The 17,346-nt window shown below is 40.4% G+C and overlaps 2 protein-coding genes across 4 annotated transcripts; one reads left to right on the forward strand and one right to left on the reverse strand.

Annotated features, from left to right (window-relative positions):
- Positions 1-128: 128 nt before the first annotated feature.
- Ac13E (Adenylyl cyclase 13E) lies at positions 129-13,285 on the forward strand. 3 transcript variants are annotated; one of them, XM_081990575.1, is made up of 10 exons: positions 129-614; positions 1,410-1,597; positions 1,651-1,785; positions 3,424-4,616; positions 5,967-6,230; positions 6,283-6,497; positions 6,548-6,731; positions 6,788-6,902; positions 7,442-7,601; positions 8,994-13,285. In XM_081990575.1, exons 2-10 carry the CDS (start codon positions 1,452-1,454, stop codon positions 10,578-10,580), a joined length of 3,999 nt encoding a protein of 1,332 aa, XP_081846701.1. In that variant the 5' UTR covers positions 129-614; positions 1,410-1,451; the 3' UTR covers positions 10,581-13,285. The 3 variants fall into 3 exon arrangements, with proteins under 3 accessions (XP_081846701.1, XP_081846698.1, XP_081846700.1); XM_081990572.1 differs by lacking the exon at positions 129-614 and adding an exon at positions 1,196-1,355; XM_081990574.1 differs by lacking the exon at positions 129-614 and adding an exon at positions 1,196-1,355 and having other exon boundaries at positions 7,481-7,601.
- A 1,247-nt stretch (positions 13,286-14,532) lies between these two features.
- LOC145736257 (uncharacterized) lies at positions 14,533-17,295 on the reverse strand. Its single transcript, XM_081990579.1, has 4 exons — positions 15,793-17,295; positions 15,670-15,730; positions 15,557-15,598; positions 14,533-15,424 (listed from the first exon to the last, which is right to left on the reverse strand). The coding sequence occupies exons 1-4, from the start codon at positions 17,122-17,124 to the stop codon at positions 14,643-14,645; spliced, it is 2,217 nt and encodes a 738-aa protein (XP_081846705.1). The 5' UTR covers positions 17,125-17,295; the 3' UTR covers positions 14,533-14,642.
- Positions 17,296-17,346: the final 51 nt, after the last annotated feature.

The following is a 17,346-nucleotide window of genomic DNA, read 5'->3' on the forward strand; positions in this document are numbered from 1 at the left end:
AAAGATTAAAACACAAACAGAAGGGATACGATTATAAATAATATATATTTAAAAATTCATATTATTTTGAAGTGTTGAGGTTAGGTTAGGTTAGTTTAATTTGAAAAGCGTTGAGGTTAGGTTTTTAACATTTTTCAGAAAGTCGGTTAATTTTCCGGAAAAAATTGGAAAATCTGAAAATTCAATCAATGACAAGTTTGACAGTTCGTTTCCCTATCGAGAAAAATTTGCATTTAAGCATATTTTCCGACTCGAAAATTACCGCTCTGATTTCGTCCAAGTGTCCAGCTTTGAGGATAATAATTTAGTCGTGGCAACGTCGCACTGCCATTGACAACACTGGACCAGTCACATCTGTCAATGTCAACAACGTCACCATCAAATCAGGCGTCAGCGTAAATCAAAAAAAAAAAAAAATTGTTATGTTATTATTAAATGATCCGCCTTTTAATCCATATGTAATTTTTCGAATAATAATGCCTAAATGAAAGTATCCTCAGGCGTCAACGTAATAGGATCGGGGGACCGTTGCCGGTGTCAGTCAGTTGATTTAATCACCATCCTGCCTTACTGTGAGGTGGTGATGTTGGTTTGACTCTCCATAAACAATTGGGGTAAGTTTTTAATTGAAAATCCCCTTAAATATGCCACTTGGACACCTACTGAAATTCCGGCAAAACCATTAGCTTAAGCTCCCGCAAGTGTTTAGTAATGCAATTCACTTGTGTGTCAATAGATCCAGAGTAAACACAGCCTCAAAGACAAACACAATTACTTAGCAAGAAATATGCAAAGTTGATAAAGTGATAGCCCAGTTAAAACCACCTTAAAGAAAAATAACTTAGTGGCCTTGCACACAGTTTAAAAAGGACAAATTACAGATAAGCACTCAAATGGTGGTGGTTTCAATGGTTGCACCTCATTAAATCCGAATTAACTAGATTTTTTAATTAGTACATATTTTTATAAGAACCTTGAAAATATTACAGAAGGAGTGTAAGTTTATGAGCTTTTCTAATCACACATTTTGTTATCACCCTGTAGAACTTGTCAGTGTCACTTCTCTGATTGAAGTAGTCAGGTGCCCTACTATCTACTGTATGAATATGACGTCATAGTTAGGAAATCATTCCTGATTGGTCAATAAAAACAGCAAGCTGAAAGATGTAACAAAAATTGTAATCCTACATAAACTATAACAATCTGTGCATTTTATTAATGATAGTAGGTTAGTGCAAGCCAAAATTCCTCGAATTTGCTGCCAAAACCCACTTTGCCAAGTAAATTGCTTTTTTTTTCCCCCAAAACCTACAGAGATTCGCACTTACAGCGAGTCTAAGATGTGTAAACTACAGGTTTTGGTAAAATTTTTAGGAAAATCAGGGTTTAGTAAGAATTTCACTTTTTAGGTATGTTTACACCGTCTGCAACTCCAACAATGTTGCACTAAAATGAAAATGTCTTCCGGCAACTCATTTTTAAAGACGGCCCCCATCCAAGATGACCAGCCATCAGACGTGGTGGACGAGGAACAGGTGCAACTGTCTCTGGATCCCAAATTTCAGATTTTGTTGGCGCAAATGTCAAGGGAGTCCGGGTGAGTGGCTCACCCTAACCTGCTGCTCATGTAATCGATCAAAACCCTTGCAGATGTTGGGGAAAGTTCTTCCCCATTCCGTTCGAGAGGGCGTCGCAAAAGTCGTGGTGGGATCCCACCTTCGATTCGGAAATACTCGAGGACCAGTACAAAAAAAGTGCGTTTCCCCATTACAGATTTAAATTTAGGTAAGCGATTTTGATGAGACAATATTTTGGTTCACTGGGTATAAATACGCTTGGGAGTTTAAAATAGATTTACGACTCTAATCTGGGGGAATTAGTAAATATAGCAAAATTGGGATTTATCGCTTTTGAGGATGTTTATCCAGGGGTAGATCGCCTAGGTATTTTGGTGTACACACTTCAGGTATTATGAGGCACTTTCCCATCATTACCAGGGATTTTGAGGTATTTTTAAGGTCACGTGACAATTTTTTTTGACCAATTTCTTTTTGTAATTTACCAAACTGATCAACGTTTAAAGGTCACGTGACTGATTTTGACAGATGTCAACTGGCTTTTACAGTTTTCCAAGCTCTAAAATTAATTGCATAATCAAAGTCACGTAATGTGTGTCTTGCAACTGTCTAAAATAGTCTAAATTAATTTTTTTTATTTTAAATCACATTTTAAAGGTCACGTGACTGATTTTGACAGACGTCGACTGGCCTTTACAGGGTTGCAAGCTCAAAATTGTATTATCAACGTCACGTAACGCGTATTTTGCAATTTAAGTTTTTTCCTCCTATAACTCGGTTAATTGACATTTTTCGTACAAACCTGTCATGAGACACTTGGTAGACGATACTCTGGGCTATAATTTGCGAAAAAAATTAACTAAATATCTGCCAAAATAACTGAGTTATGGGCTGTCAAAGTGACACTGGCACAAATCGGAACCGTCCAGCGCAAGTCAAAAAATGTTGTCCAATAACTCGGTTAATTGATCTTTTTTGTAAAACCTGTCATGTGACAGTTTGTAGAGGACACTCTGGGCTACAATCTGCCAAAAAAATCAACTCGATACCTGCCAAAATAACCGAGTTAGGGGCTGTCAAAGTGACAGTAGCACGAATCGTAACCGTCCAGTGCAACTCAAATATTTTCCTCCAATAACTCGGTTAGTTGACATTTTTCAGACAAATCTGTCACGTGACAGTTTGTAGAGGACACTCTGGGCTACAATCTGCCAAAAAAATCAACTCGATACCTGCCAAAATAACCGAGTTAGGGGCTGTCAAAGTGACAGTAGCACAAATGGTAACCGTCCAGTGCAACTCAAATATTTTCCTCCAATAACTCGGTTAGTTGACATTTTTCGGACAAATCTGTCATGTGACACTTTGTAGAGGACACTCTGGGCTACAACCTGCCAAAATAACCGAGTTAGGGCCTGTCACAGTGACAGTAGCACGAATCGTAACCGTCCAGTGCAGCTCAGATATTTTCGCTTAATAATTAATAAACTCGGTTAATTTTTGGGCAAACCGGTCATGTGACACTTTGTTGACGATACTCTAAGGTAGGTTTGATGTGTTTCAAGGCAATTTGCGCAAAAATAAAGCATTGTAAGGTATTTTAAATGCAAAAAGCCATTTTGGTGTACAAAAAAATTCTCAGCGGTCTACCTCTCGTTTAAAAAGCCCTCTAAAGGTCCCCATGTGCAGTGTTTATAGTAAAAGAAAAAACAGCTCTTTTTGACTAATCTTCACTCAAAAGCTTGGGAAAATTACTGTTTTGGAATCCTCGTTAAATTTCCTATCCAATAACCCAAAAAAAAACTAATCTTCACTCAAAAGCTTGATAATTGGGTTTTTGTTTTAGGTACGCGGTCTACTACACGATATTCATGTCACTCTGCTGGGTCTTTTACCTTGTCTGTCAAGGTTTTTTGACAGACTTCAAGGCTGTCATTTACCAACTAATACTCCTGTCCAGTCTGTGTTTCTGTAACGTACTCGTGGTATTCGCCAGCGGGACCAAACTGTTCCAACAGCATCTCACCACCATTTCCCTGGCGTACGCCACGGGTTCCCTGGTCCTCTGTCTGATATTTATGGCAGTGTCCCATCGGGGACAGTTTAGTTTTTGCATTCAACTGCTGATATTAATCTATACTCTTCTACCCTTGAAACTCTACATGGCCCTCACCTTGGCCATTGCGTATTCCTGTTGTTTTGAGTGGTTGATTGTGGCCTACAAGCCTCCAGAGGAATCAAACGAGACCGTTTTGAGTGTTTTAACAAAGATATTATCCCACCTGGCTATTCACTTGATTGGTTTGCATATTTACTTGATGAACAACGTGAGAATGAGGCAAACCTTCATGAAGGTGGGGCAAAGCCTTCTGGTGCGCAAACAGTTGGAGTTGGAGAAGCGTTTGAAGGATAATATGATACATTCGTTAATGCCGCCCAGCGTTGCCAAATGGCTGATGAACGAGGATGAAAGCTTTGCCAGACGTCCCTCTTCTGAAACTGGCAACAACGATTTGCGTTCCTTGTTCCGCCCATTCAATATGGACACAATGAACAACGTGAGCATTCTGTTTGCTGATATAGTGGGTTTCACGAAAATGTCGAGCAACAAGAGCGCAGAAGAGCTGGTGGAGATATTAAACAATTTGTTTCAACGTTTCGACGATTTGTGCAAACAGCACTGTTGCGAGAAAATCTCCACCTTGGGGGATTGTTATTATTGCGTGTCCGGGTGTCCGGACGCGCGTCCCGATCACGCTCAATGTTGCGTCGAAATGGGTCTGAGCATGATCGGGGCGATCAAACAGTTCGATCGGGAGAAGCACGAGGGGATCAATATGCGCGTGGGGATACACACGGGCACCGTGTTGTGCGGCATCGTGGGCACCAGACGCTTCAAGTTTGACGTGTGGAGCAACGACGTCACGCTGGCCAACAAAATGGAGAGCACCGGCAAGCCGGGAATGGTGCACGTGTCGGAGCGGACCAGAACCTTTCTGGGCGACCAGTATCTCTTGGAGGATGGCGAAGATGTTTCTGGTAAGCGTTTCTGGAAAAATCCTAATTTGATTTGATATGTGGCAACGTTGGGCAACTGTTTTTGTTTGTTTGTTATTGTCACGTGATGCATTTGTAATGGCAAAAGTGTATTAAACGCCCCACCAGTGTTGCCAAGTCAAAATATTCTTAATCGGAAACTAACGCCAATTTGCTGTATAAAAAACCAAAAATACAGGTTTGTTCAAGTTTTAACATTTGTGACAGATATCACGTGGTTAGTTGGGCGGTCACAGTAAAAAATTCCTATCATAAAATCTCACAAACATGTTTTATATTAAATACTAATACAAGAAAACCTCGATTTTTCCACCTTTCCGCACAGTTTGATGTTAGTGAGAGTTATCACGTGGTTTAGAACGCTATTTAGCCGAACGGTCACGTGATAATTGTTAAAATAACCGTCATGCGTCTAAGAAACGCGCGTCTCGCTTTGAAACCTGTTTTAGAGGATAATTCATTTAGCTAGGTCACGTGACCCACTTAACGTAAAAAAAATACTGTTTTAAGCACGTTTTTGGAATCCTCGTTAAATTTCCTATCCGATAACCTAAAAAAAAAACAGTACAATTAAGGAGAAAAGCGGTGTTTAAGTTTGAACTGCCAGAAAGACAGTTTGAAAAGACAGTCAAGGACAAAATCGACTCTAAAACCCACTTGGAGTGGGAAAATTACTATTTTAAGTACATTTTTGGAATCCTTATTAAATTTCCTATCTAATGACATAAAAAACACTAAAATATTGAGTATAGTCAGGGAGAAAAGTGGTGTCAAAGTTTGAACTGCCACAAACACAGTTTGAAAAGACAGTCAGGGACAAAATCGACTCTAAAACCCACTTGGAGTGATAAAATGACTGTTTCAAGCGCATTTTTGGAATCCTCATTAAATTTCCTATCCAATAACCTAAAAAACCAGTACAATCAAGGAGAAAAGCGGTGATTAAGTTTGAACTGCCAGAAACACAGTTTGAAAAGACAGTCAGGGACAAAATCGACTCTAAAACCCACTTGGAGTGGGAAAATTACTGTTTTAAGCACGTTTTTGGATTCCTCATTAAATTTCCTATCCAATAACCTAAAAAAACGCTACAAAATTTGGTATAGTCAGGGAGAAAAGCAAAGGTTAGGTTTGTCTATTGTTTTTGCAATTCAAAACAAGAGCATTGTTGTACTGTTTCAATGACGTTGATTAGAGAAGGATACACATACACTAGACAAAGCAGCACCAGCATCCTTCTCTAACAAAAACCAATCTCTTATCGTTCATTGGTTGACAGCTGACTACGTCATACTGGACTGGACTTTTTAAACAATTTTTGTGGATTTTCAGGTATGAAAACTTATTTCATTTTGGGAAGGAAACCGGACAACTGCCCGTCCTATCAAGGAAGCGTGCGTTCGGAAGGCAGGCAAAAGTACGCAAACTCGTTGCAACTGTTCGTTTCGCCACCCGCCTCTGTGACGTCACTGTCACCGCACACTAGGCCTAGGGTGTTGTCCTGCGACACCACCCACTTGAAATCGCCCCAGAACAAAAACTTCCTATCGCCCGATTCGTGCATCGTGAAAGCGAGCAGTTTGCCCAGTATTTTAGGTTTGTTTCTTTTTGGTGTCTGATGGTGAAGTAAACGGTCGAAACGTTGCAGATTCGGAAACCGAACAAGAGGCGCCGGACAGCGTGAACGTGGAAAGTATCAAGACGCCCACGTCCACGGCCAGTTCCGGCAAATATTCGATCAAGCTGAAAAACTGGAAAATTCCGAAATTCATGCGCAAAACCAGCACAGGAAGTAGCAAACCGGATATTGACGTGGATTTTGTTTCGGGCGCCACCGACGCTAGCGAAGATGGCTACCAGCAAGTAAGTTTACCCCCCACTTGCATTGCAAAGAAATGACACAAAAATGACAGGTACCGGCGATAATCGAAACGAGCGCCCTCAACGGAACAAAACAAAAGGACTCGGTGACCACCCTAACGTCAAAATACGAAGACTACCCGATGTGCAAAGACACGATCGACATCAAGTCGTACATAAGTCATTCGCGCAGCGACGTGGGAGCGTTCGATTTTGCTCCGGAATTTATACGAGGAGGTTAGTAACGCCCTCTTTTGGCCACCATTTGAATAACGAAGTGTCTAAAATAACAGGAAGCTACAGACAACAGTACGGACGCGGGGACTTTAACTTCCTGTCGCGCACCGGAAGTAGCCGATCGCGTAGAGGGCGCTCGCCCAATTTGGACGTGACGGAACCGTACGAAAGGTAACCTAACCTCTAATAAAGTCGAAATTTAACTAGGCACTCCAATGAAATGTCAGAAACAGCTCTGATTTAAACTTTTGGAAGGGCAAACGCGTCCATTAAAACAGATTTTCTGGTGAATACATAGAGTTTTAGCTTAAATTTTGCAATTTTCTAAAGACTTTCAGTTGATATTGTTAATTTCTACAGCTTTCTTTATCCCTTTATGAACTGGTCAAAGAGATTGAAGATACTTTTATTAGATTTTATATAACTTTATTTTACTGACATAAAACAATGGAAAGACATAAGCACACTCGAATAATAATTACCGTCTATCTTCCTTAACCTGAGTATCTTAAATTGTCATTAGATGACATAATGTTTATGTAGTATGTACTGTAAAATTGATTATTTTATCAGATATTTCATAAAATGCCTGCCAAATTCATAAGAAAGTGTGTTTTAATGGCCATCAGGTGTTTCTGACGTTTCATTGGAGTGCCTAACTGGAATGCTGCGTTACCGTTTTGTCAAAGTAGTTGCTATGTGCAATTTAGGGCTAGAAGTGCGACAATAACGGTGGGCAATTTCCATAGGCCGAAACGATCTTTCGACGTCCCGAGCCGGCTGTCCAGCATGGCGATGCTGGACGAGGAGCTGCCGCACAGTCGCAAAGATTCCGGAATCAAAAGTGCGAGCAGGAAGAGCAGTTTACAGGTAAGAACGTTTTGAATGCAGGAACGTGGCATTATAAGTGTTTTTAAGCCGGTTAACTAAATCGTGTAAAACTGACTTTTAATCAGGAATTTATGGAATTTTCTGAAAAAATTTAAATATTCGGAAAAATTGAAAATCTGAAAATTTTTACATTTTTGTACTATTAATTTGAAAGTATTTAGGCAGTTGAGGTTAATTTAAAAAAAAAACAATTTTCTAAAAAAAATCTTGACAATTGTAGTTTTTAATTTTTCAAGGTCAAACAATGGGTGGTACCAAAAAAGTGTATAGAAGGTAAAAGTGGCATCCCATCGTGGTGCATGTTGTGGTAAAAATATCAGACCTCTAACCTGAAACGTTTCTGAGATATTGAGCAAAAAACGAGAGTCAACTTTGACGCCTTCTAGCGGCTAAACGGGACAACATAGCCGTGCCCGCTCAACGTCACGTGGTAGCCCCGTTTGTTAGCTTTCTTTTGTTATACAGTGGTTTTATACAGGGTGTTTCAAATAAGCGAGTTATGAACGATTTTCTAGAGAAGTGCAAATTTTCGCTCAAATTGGGAATTTCTGCTTTCGAGGAGGGTGGTCAAAGTAAACATTTTTTTTGGAATTTCTATTCAATTTCCTATCTAATGACATAAGAAACACTACAAAATCAGGTAAAGTCTTGGAGAAAAGTGGTGTCAAAGTGTAAACTGTCAGAAAGACGGTTTGGAAGGACAGTTAGTGACCAAATCGCCTGTAAAACCCATTTAAAGTAGGAAAATGACTGTTTTAAGCACATTTTTTGAATTCTCATTAAATTTCCTATCAAATGACATAAAAAACACTACAAAAACCACAATTTTTAGGTTTTTGTTTGAGAAACGCCATATTAGAGAGAATTTCACTTATTTAAAACGTATTTTGTCACAGTTTAGCTAAAATATCACAAATTGTATCTTCGCAACAGTGCACATGATATCAGTCAACGACTGACAGTTTGTCACGTGATCATTATCGTGCAAATGGCAGTAACGTCCCGTGGGTATGTGTCATTTCAAGGCGCTTTTTGCAGATTTTACGAAATTCCACGACTCACACATGACAACATGTGATCGTAATCGGAAAAATAGGCTCCTATGCAAAAATTCAATATGGCGCCCATAAGAAAAATGATAATTGATGATGGTGACTGAAAAAAAATCGAATATCAAAAATGTTAATGTTGTAGAGGAGGTAAAGCGTCTTTTGTTTTCACTTATCTTATCAATCAATATTCAGATTGTTTGTTATTTTCTAATGATAAGTCCAATGCGCAGTATTTGCTTGACTGTGATTGGTAAAAAAAAAACAGCTTTCAATTGACTGCTTTTTCCCGACCAATCACAGACAGTTTCTAAAATTGTAGATCGACAATCGACTGCTGAACCAGGACCGTAACCATCGAGTGTCGGGCTACTACACGTCGAGTCAGATATCGATGACGTCGGCGCAAACGTCAAAACTACCGATCGCAACCAATCAGGGCCCGTTCTTCGACAAGTACGGCGCCTGCATCCAGAACCTGCGCAAACAGAGCGACCGTCAGCTGATCAAGTGCGTGCAGGACAACTCCAATTCGCAAGGTTCGTACTTTATTAAACCCCCCCTCTCGTTGTGGACGTTGTTTTTCAAAAATGCCGAAATGGAACGGAATTACCGTAACATGCACGCGGCCCGCGAAGGAAACATCCACACCCTGCCCAATTCGCGTTTCAACACTTACGTGGACATCACCGTGTCCTGTTTGGTCTTTTTGATCGTTTCCTGCGGTTTGGCGTTCGTTTACGGCGTCACTCCGGTCTGGTTGGGGACTTTAGTCACGTGCGCCGTGTTGCACGTGTTTTACTTGGGGGTGTGCCTCAATCCAGTGTTGCAACGCTGGTTCAGCCGGTTCTATCGCTGGAACTTGTTGGGTGGGATTTTGATTACCATTCCCATGTTCTCTGCCGTGGTTAATTACATTAGTTACGGTGATTTAGGGCAGTTGCACACCTTCACCTATCCCTTGTTCGTGGGGTTGTTACATTTTTGCAACTTTACCCAACTGAATTGTTGGATGAAGAACGTTATAGCCACCATCCTGAGTGTGGTTTTTGCGTTACGTTTCACTCTAAATTTACATTCGTTCACTTGGAATTACCGCAACTCGGACGTGGTGCTCAATCTCTTCGGACTGCTCGTGTTGGTGTGGTTGTTGAATCGAGAATTTGAAATCGGTTACCGTTTAAGTTTCCACACCAACCTAAAAGCGCACCGCGAAAAGGCTTACGTACAAACCTTAAAGGACCAAGCCGACTACCTCATTTACAACATAGTACCCGAACACGTGGCAGAACAATTGAAAAAAGACGCCAAATACTCGGAAAACTTTAAAAACGTGGGAATTATCTTTGCTAGTATCGTGAATTTCAACGAATTTTACGACGAAAGCTTCGAAGGTGGTCGGGAATACCTCAGAGTGCTCAACGAACTCATTGGGGATTTCGACGAGTTACTAGACAAGGAACAGTACTCCAAACACATAGAAAAAATCAAAACCATCGGTTCGACCTTTATGGCGGCCTCAGGACTAAACTCCCAAACGAGGGCCAAACAAACCGACCCCCACGAGCACTTGTACGCCTTGATGGACTTTGCGCTGGACATGCAACAAGTGGTGGACCAGTTCAACCAGGACCTGCTCGAATTCAATCTAATCATTCGGATTGGTTATAATTTTGGTGACGTCACGGCGGCGGTTATCGGCAACACGAAGCTCTACTATGACGTGTGGGGTGACGCAGTCAATATCGCGTCCCGAATGGACAGCACCGGCGTCAACGGACGCATACAGGTTGGCCAACACTGTCTGCCCGTGTTGGAGAATAAGTTTGAGTTTGAGCATCGTGGACCCGTCTACGTCAAAGGCAAGGACAACATGGACGTGTACTTGCTGAAAGGTTCCAAAAGCTGAAACTTGTTGCGGCTTATTTGCGGTCTTCGATTCCTATTATGTGAAGCATCACCGAATTCAGCTAGAAGTAATCACAAACTTTTGTTTTTTTGGTTAACTCTGTGATATTTTTTAATTTTTTTCCGATTGAGGGGGGGAATGTTTTCAACCTAACCCAACAACAACGTCAAGACGTACAGGGTGTCAAGAATTAGTAAATGTGGCCTAGAGAAAAATCCACTAAAACGGAAAACGTCCAAAAACTCTGAAAATTTAAATGGAAAGGTATAGTACAAATCTCATAAGAGTAATCCCCTATTCTCTACGAAGAATTTTCCTATTCAACTTTTTTTTCTATCCCTTCAAATAAAGTGGTGGGAGTAGTCCAAAGTTTGCTTTGAAAAAAATGAAATATCTCCTTTTTACGGCATTTTAAAGAGCATTTCCTGTCCTATAGAGTGTCCCAAAACAATGTTCCATTTAGTTTCCAGTCTTCTCGGTAGAGAGCGTTTTAGAGGACACCCTGTACAGCTCAAGTCTGAATACAGTGGGGTGATTGATCAAAAACGCAGTGTAACCGTCACAAATATTGCCGCTTTCCTTTTCACTCTCTCCATGGAGCTAGCAGACGTCACGATGACGTAATTTAGGGAAACCTTAATTTGACCAACTGTCAAATTACGTCATTGTGACGTCAAAAACGCTCTGCTCGCTCCATGGAGCGTGAAATTTTGGCCAATGTGACATTAGGATAATACACAGGGTGTCCAGAGACAAAACGTCACTATACATGTTCTTTAGGTGAAAAATCCTGTTTATAATTTTACTAAAATTTTGTCCCTTACCTCGCGGGACACCCTGTATAGGGTCTCTCAATACTAAGCTAATTTTTTACTTTAAAAGTTAAAAGTACAAACTGAACCTACCCAACTGATCCTAAGGTCACGTGACGTGTGCGGCGTAGATCACAGCTCTACTGTTGGGTTTTGTAATCACATTCTGACGCTAGTTCTGACAACACTGCTTTCTAATAAAACCCAATAACCGACAATAAATCGGCATTTTATCGAGAAAATTAAATTACACATTATTAGCATTGAAACTTCGATAATATCGATCGTTACGTAGCCACAGCCCTAAGTACTCGACGCTCATTGGTTGGCGCCGGTCAAAGCCTACGCGTTTTCAACTCTTGCGGCCATATTGTTGTTGTTGTTAATGAAGTTTTCGTACATTTCTTCCTCGATTTTCTTCGGTTAAACGTTTTTGGGGCCAAAATTGATATTAAACGTCTTGATTGGGGTGTTTCGGTCAGTGCGTGGGTTCGTATTTCAGGAGAAACGAGTCTGGTTTCTACAGAACGGCTCCAGGTTAGTGCACAGAACACCTCCAGGTTAGTGCCGCAGTATTTTAGGATGTTTACCTTTTATTTGATCATTTAACTGCTTTTTGGCGACTGAATTGATTATATTTTACTCAAGTGAAGCCACAAGAAGGGTTTTAAAAGCGCTTGACGTAATTTAACATTTTGTAGCTACAGCCCTAGGTACTCAACGCTCATTGGTTAGCGCCGGTCAAGGCCTACGCGTTTTCAACCCCTGCGGCCATATTGTTGTTGTTAAAATGTTTTTTCACACTTCCTCCTCAATTTTCTTGGGTTAAATTGTGTTTTTGAGGCCAAAATTGATATTAAACCTCTTGATTGAGGTGTTTCGGTCAGTGATTTAGTTGCTGGTGTTCGTATTTCAGGAGAAACGAGACTATGGTTTCTACAGAACCACAGAAAACCTCCAGGTTAGTGCCGGAGTTTGTTTACTTTCTGGTATCAGTTTATTTGATCGTTTAACTGCTTTTTGATCACTGAAAAGGTTTAAATTGATTATATTTTGCTCAAATGAAGCTGCAAGAAGGGTTTTATATTAAAAATTATTAAACATTTCAAATTTGATGTCAAATGGCGAATTGCTGTCATGTTGCGGTGTTGCCACTTTTTGTGGATTTTAATACAAAGCAGTGTTGCTCAGAAATGTCTTTTTGACCACTTTTGCTTGATTTTAGGTAACACACCATGCATTTAGATAGACCACTCACTCATATAAAATAACAACTGTGATAAGTTTTGTTGCATTTAAGTAATAACATTTTTTTTTAACCAAAGTTTTGTGCTTGTGTGTGTATATTTTTTGTATTATTACACTGCTATTTATTCCACTCCCCCCTGTATAAGTTACACACACAACTGATATTTGGTAGCTTTAAAAAAACATATAAAATACCAGCCTCGTTCCTAATACTTTTATAAATAAATTATATTAGTTTTCTTTATAATAAAACCAAACGGATAATCTTCAATATTTCGGGTCCAAAAACTATATTATATTATTGTATATTCACTACTTTATATATTTACTCAAAAGTAGTGGCTTTTTAAAGCTAATAACAATAATCTTTTAGATATTACATTGCAAACACCAAAAGTTACCGTATTTTGTTGTAAATATTATTATAATTAATTTAAAAATGTTGCGTTGTATATATTTATATAGGAAATGTTATTTGTTGCTTTAAAAACTATTTTTTGTTGTTGTTGCGCCTTTGTTAATTTTACAACAATCAAGTGCCTTCTGATTTGAATTTTTCCTTCAAAATATCGAAAATATACATGAAAACGAAAGCGCACCGTCCTGTACTGTAATTTGATCAATAAAATATTAATTTATTACTAATTGCAGGATTGTTTTGTGCGTCACTGTTTTTGTCCCATCCAACCAGTCTTTTGTTGTTATAGTTTGTACCGCAGAAAAGGGTCAGTGGCGTGCCTAATTTGAAAAGTACGAAAAAACATCAGGTAAGTGACTGTTTTTCACCTTTTATTTCCTTTCTTTGGGACACCACTGTTACTACAATAAAAATATACTAAACTCAGTAAAATCAAAAAAAATATATTTCATAAAACACGATTATACATATTGTGTGTAGTCCTCTGGGATTGCCGGATCTAAATCTGGTGTACTTATTTCCACGTGAAAATACTATTCAAAACACCGTTTTAAAAGTTGTTCTTGTTATATATACACCGCTTTTCTCCCTGATTGTACTGGTTTTTTTAGGTTATTGGATAGGAAATTTAATGAGGATTCCAAAAATGTGCTTAAAACAGTCATTTTCCCACTCCAAGTAGGTTTTAGAGTCGATTTTGTCCCTGACTGTCTTTTGAAACTGTGTTTCTGGCAGTTCAAACTTAAACACCGTTTTTCTCCTTGATTGTACTGGTTTTTTTAGGTTATTGGATAGGAAATTTAACGAGGATTCCAAAAACGTGCTTAAAACAGTCATTTTTTTACGTTAAGTGGGTCACGTGACTGCCTAGCTAAATTAATTATCCTCTAAAACAGGTTTCAAAGCGAGACGCGCGATTCTTAGACGTATGACGGTTATTTTAACAATTATCACGTGACCGTTTAACTAAATAGCGTTCTAAACCACGTGATAACTCTTACTAACGTCAAACCGTGCTGAAAGGTGGAAAAATCGAGGTTTTTTAGGTTTTCTTGTAAGTATTTTATATAAAACATGTTTGTGAGATTTTATGATAGGAATTTTTTACTGTTGTCACGTGACCGCCTAGCTAAAAAACCTTGTAAAACCACGTGATGTTTGTCACAAATGTTAAAACTTGGACAAACCTGGGTGCGTATTCTTGAAACGAGAGAAGGGAATTAAAAAGAGAAAAACCTGTAGAATCTGACAGGAACCCGTCATTGTCAGCTTCTTCTATCACATTCTATCAACACCTCTCTTGAGAATTCCGTTCCCTGCTTTCAAGAATAGGCCCCCTGTATTTTTGGTTTATACAGCAAATTGGCGTTAGTTTCCGATCAAGATACGAATTTTGTTATATATAAGTCACGTGACAATCACACTTGACAGTGGCGTCATCTAGGTCTCCGGAGTCAAACTTGAAAGAGAAAACTTGTACACATTTTTACAGTAAACTTTAATGCCCTCTAAAGTAATTTTTTTTTTACAAAATCGAATTTTCCTAAAAACTTACAGTAATTACTCTTGTCGGTACCACCCAAATTAAAATCGTTGATTATGGTTATAACCGCCACCTCCACGTCTCTGATTGTACTGAGGACGTGCAGGGACGTTGGGAGCAAAGAGCTGTTGCGCGAACAGCGTGGAAGGATAGGAGGGTTCCGGCATCGGGGGGTTCTGGAAAGTCACCTGAGGAGCCGGAGGTGGAGTGGGCACGTACTTAGTTTGGGAGTTGATTCGATTTATGCTGGCGCGCAACTGATCCATGTTAACCGACACTTTCTGCTCGGGCACCGCCGATTTGCCCAACAACTGAGCAGGCGTGAGCGAGGCCAGCGACTGAGTCTTGGGAATCATCGAGTAAAAGTCCCCTTCGGTCACCTGAGTACTCACCGAAAAGTTGGCGCTCATTTCCTTGCCCGTTTGCACGCCCGCTTGAGCGTACAAAATCCCTTTGCGCCGCAAACATTCGTTGCAACGGATCATTTCTTTGTCGGTTTGCGTTCCGAACGTTCTGCTTCGAACCGGTTCGATCGGGTTAGAGAACGCTTTGGGTGGTACCTCAAGAGGATCTTCGTTTATTGACAAATCCTTCTCGATCCCGACTTTGTACAGCAAAATCTCGCAACACCGCTTAAAGTTCGTGTCCGTTTCGTTGGGGGCCCCTGGGGTAGTAAAGGACAGTCGGACGGGCGGCGATCTCAACAGCGGGGACGTCGTTTTGTCCTGGGGCGGTGGGTGGGCGTTCATTTTGTGCACTATTAACGGTCCGGCCGATCTGCGTTCCGTCAGCAACTTTATAGCGTCTTGGCAACGTTGTATTACTAGAAGCCACGTCATAGATGTCACTCACTTTTTACTACTTACAAGTTTTACATACAGAGGGTGTTGCAAAACACCCAGGTATGTTTGACAATTTTATAACCAATTAAAAATACACAAAATTAGTAACTTACCTTTCACTTTTTCCTGTAACTTTGTCGATGACGTGCTACTCACTGTACAAGAAAAAAATTAAATAATCATTCAAATTAACCGAAACTATTTTATATAAGAAACAAAATCACACCTTGAGGTTTGGCGGTTAAGGACAGAAAATCGCTTAGATTAATCTTCTTGTCTTCGAAAAGCTAGAAAATTCAAAAAAACTGTAAAAAAAATTCAACACACAAAAGTAGGGTTAGTATATTACTTTGGTGGCGCTCCTGTCAACGTTTCCCGTGCCGTTTTTTTGCGAAACTTTCACCTTAGATGGCGCTGGTTTAACTTGGGGTAGAACGTCGTTTCCTATGAAGAAACTTTCGTCGTACAGCTCTTCTTTCGGGGGTGGGGGCTGTATTGGCGGTAGGGGTTGCACTGTAGGGGGAATAGGCGGTGTGGGTTCCATGTAACCTTGATTAAAAAAAACCGTTTGGGGCATCATCATCTGCTGCTGTGGTATGAACGCGGGTGCGAAGGTTGGAGTGGCGGGATGGGGGTGGCTTTCGTTCAGTTTGGCCACCAACTCCTCGAGGAAGGACTTCTTCTCTTCCCGACGCGGTCGCGGGCTTATTGAACGACGTCTTCTTCGAGGACTGGGGCTTTTGCGGTATCTGCGATAACTTGGGGATCTGGTTTTTGACCGACGTCTCGGGCTGCGGGTGCTCGATCTTCTAAGACGTCTTCTTCTAGGACTTCTCGACAATCTAATAGGACTGCGCCGGAAGAGGGGGCTTCGGCGTAGCCTTGGGCTTGGCCGACGTGGACTACGTCGTAGTAAAGGACTTCGTCTGTCTTTACGCGGACTCCTGCGACTCACTTTAGATTTGATCGGTATGTCATCAGAGTTTGTGGTTGATTTTGACTTGGAGCGTTTCAGGGAGGACTTTCTGCTTAATTTTCTTTTTATACCTTTTTCAGGGGTTTTTTCTCGTTTGCCGCCGCGAATTTTCTCGCGCAAGTCTGTGATTACTTCAACTTGACTGTCTATATCCATTTCCAGCTCCATACCTGGTGGCACCAATCCAGTTTCCACTATATCTGTAATCAGTTTTTTCTCCTTGTCTTTTGCACTTTTAATCTTATCTTTTTGTATTGCCTGCCGGGTTTTCTCTGGATCACGTCTGAAATCCTCCAGGGTGGACCTCCTGAACTTTTCCTGTCTCATCTGCTCCAATTCCTGGTCTAACCGCTCCAGTTCCTCCCTTTCCACCCTTAACTCTTGCCCCTTCATGTTTAGCTTGATTTTTTGTCCCTTCACCTGCCTGTCTGGTTCACTGGCTTTAAACTGCTTTACGTGATCAATTTTCTTCTTTTTCTTCTCCTTACCAGTAGCAGGTTCCCCGATTTTAGCATTCTTTGAACCTTCCTGCTCGTCGTCTTCGTCCACAATGTCCAAACCAGCCATAAAGTCCTCTTTGAGGAAATCATCGAAAAAATCTTCAGGCACGTCCTCCTCCAGTTGATCATCAGCTTTTGGTGGGGAAACTGGAGAACCTTCTAGTTTGTCCGCTGGGGCTTCTGCAGCCGGGGCTGACTCCTCCATCACCCCCAAAAAAAAAGTTTAACCTAACTTATGCTAAAAATAATAAAAAAGTGTAAAATGTAAAGAGGACAATTGCGAAAACCGATGATTATATTGGGAAAATAAATTGTTTATTCCGTTTAAATAATAATATTGTTCTAAATCCGGTCAAAAAACACTGCAAACTGTCAGTTGTAAAAATCCGTCAGTGACGTACTAGGGATTGCTTATGGGTCACGTGAT

Source organism: Ips typographus, linkage group LG12 (genome assembly GCF_016097725.1).
Source record: "Ips typographus isolate SLU linkage group LG12, UJ_Ityp_2.0, whole genome shotgun sequence".
In the NCBI taxonomy this organism is placed as follows: domain Eukaryota; kingdom Metazoa; phylum Arthropoda; class Insecta; order Coleoptera; family Curculionidae; genus Ips; species Ips typographus.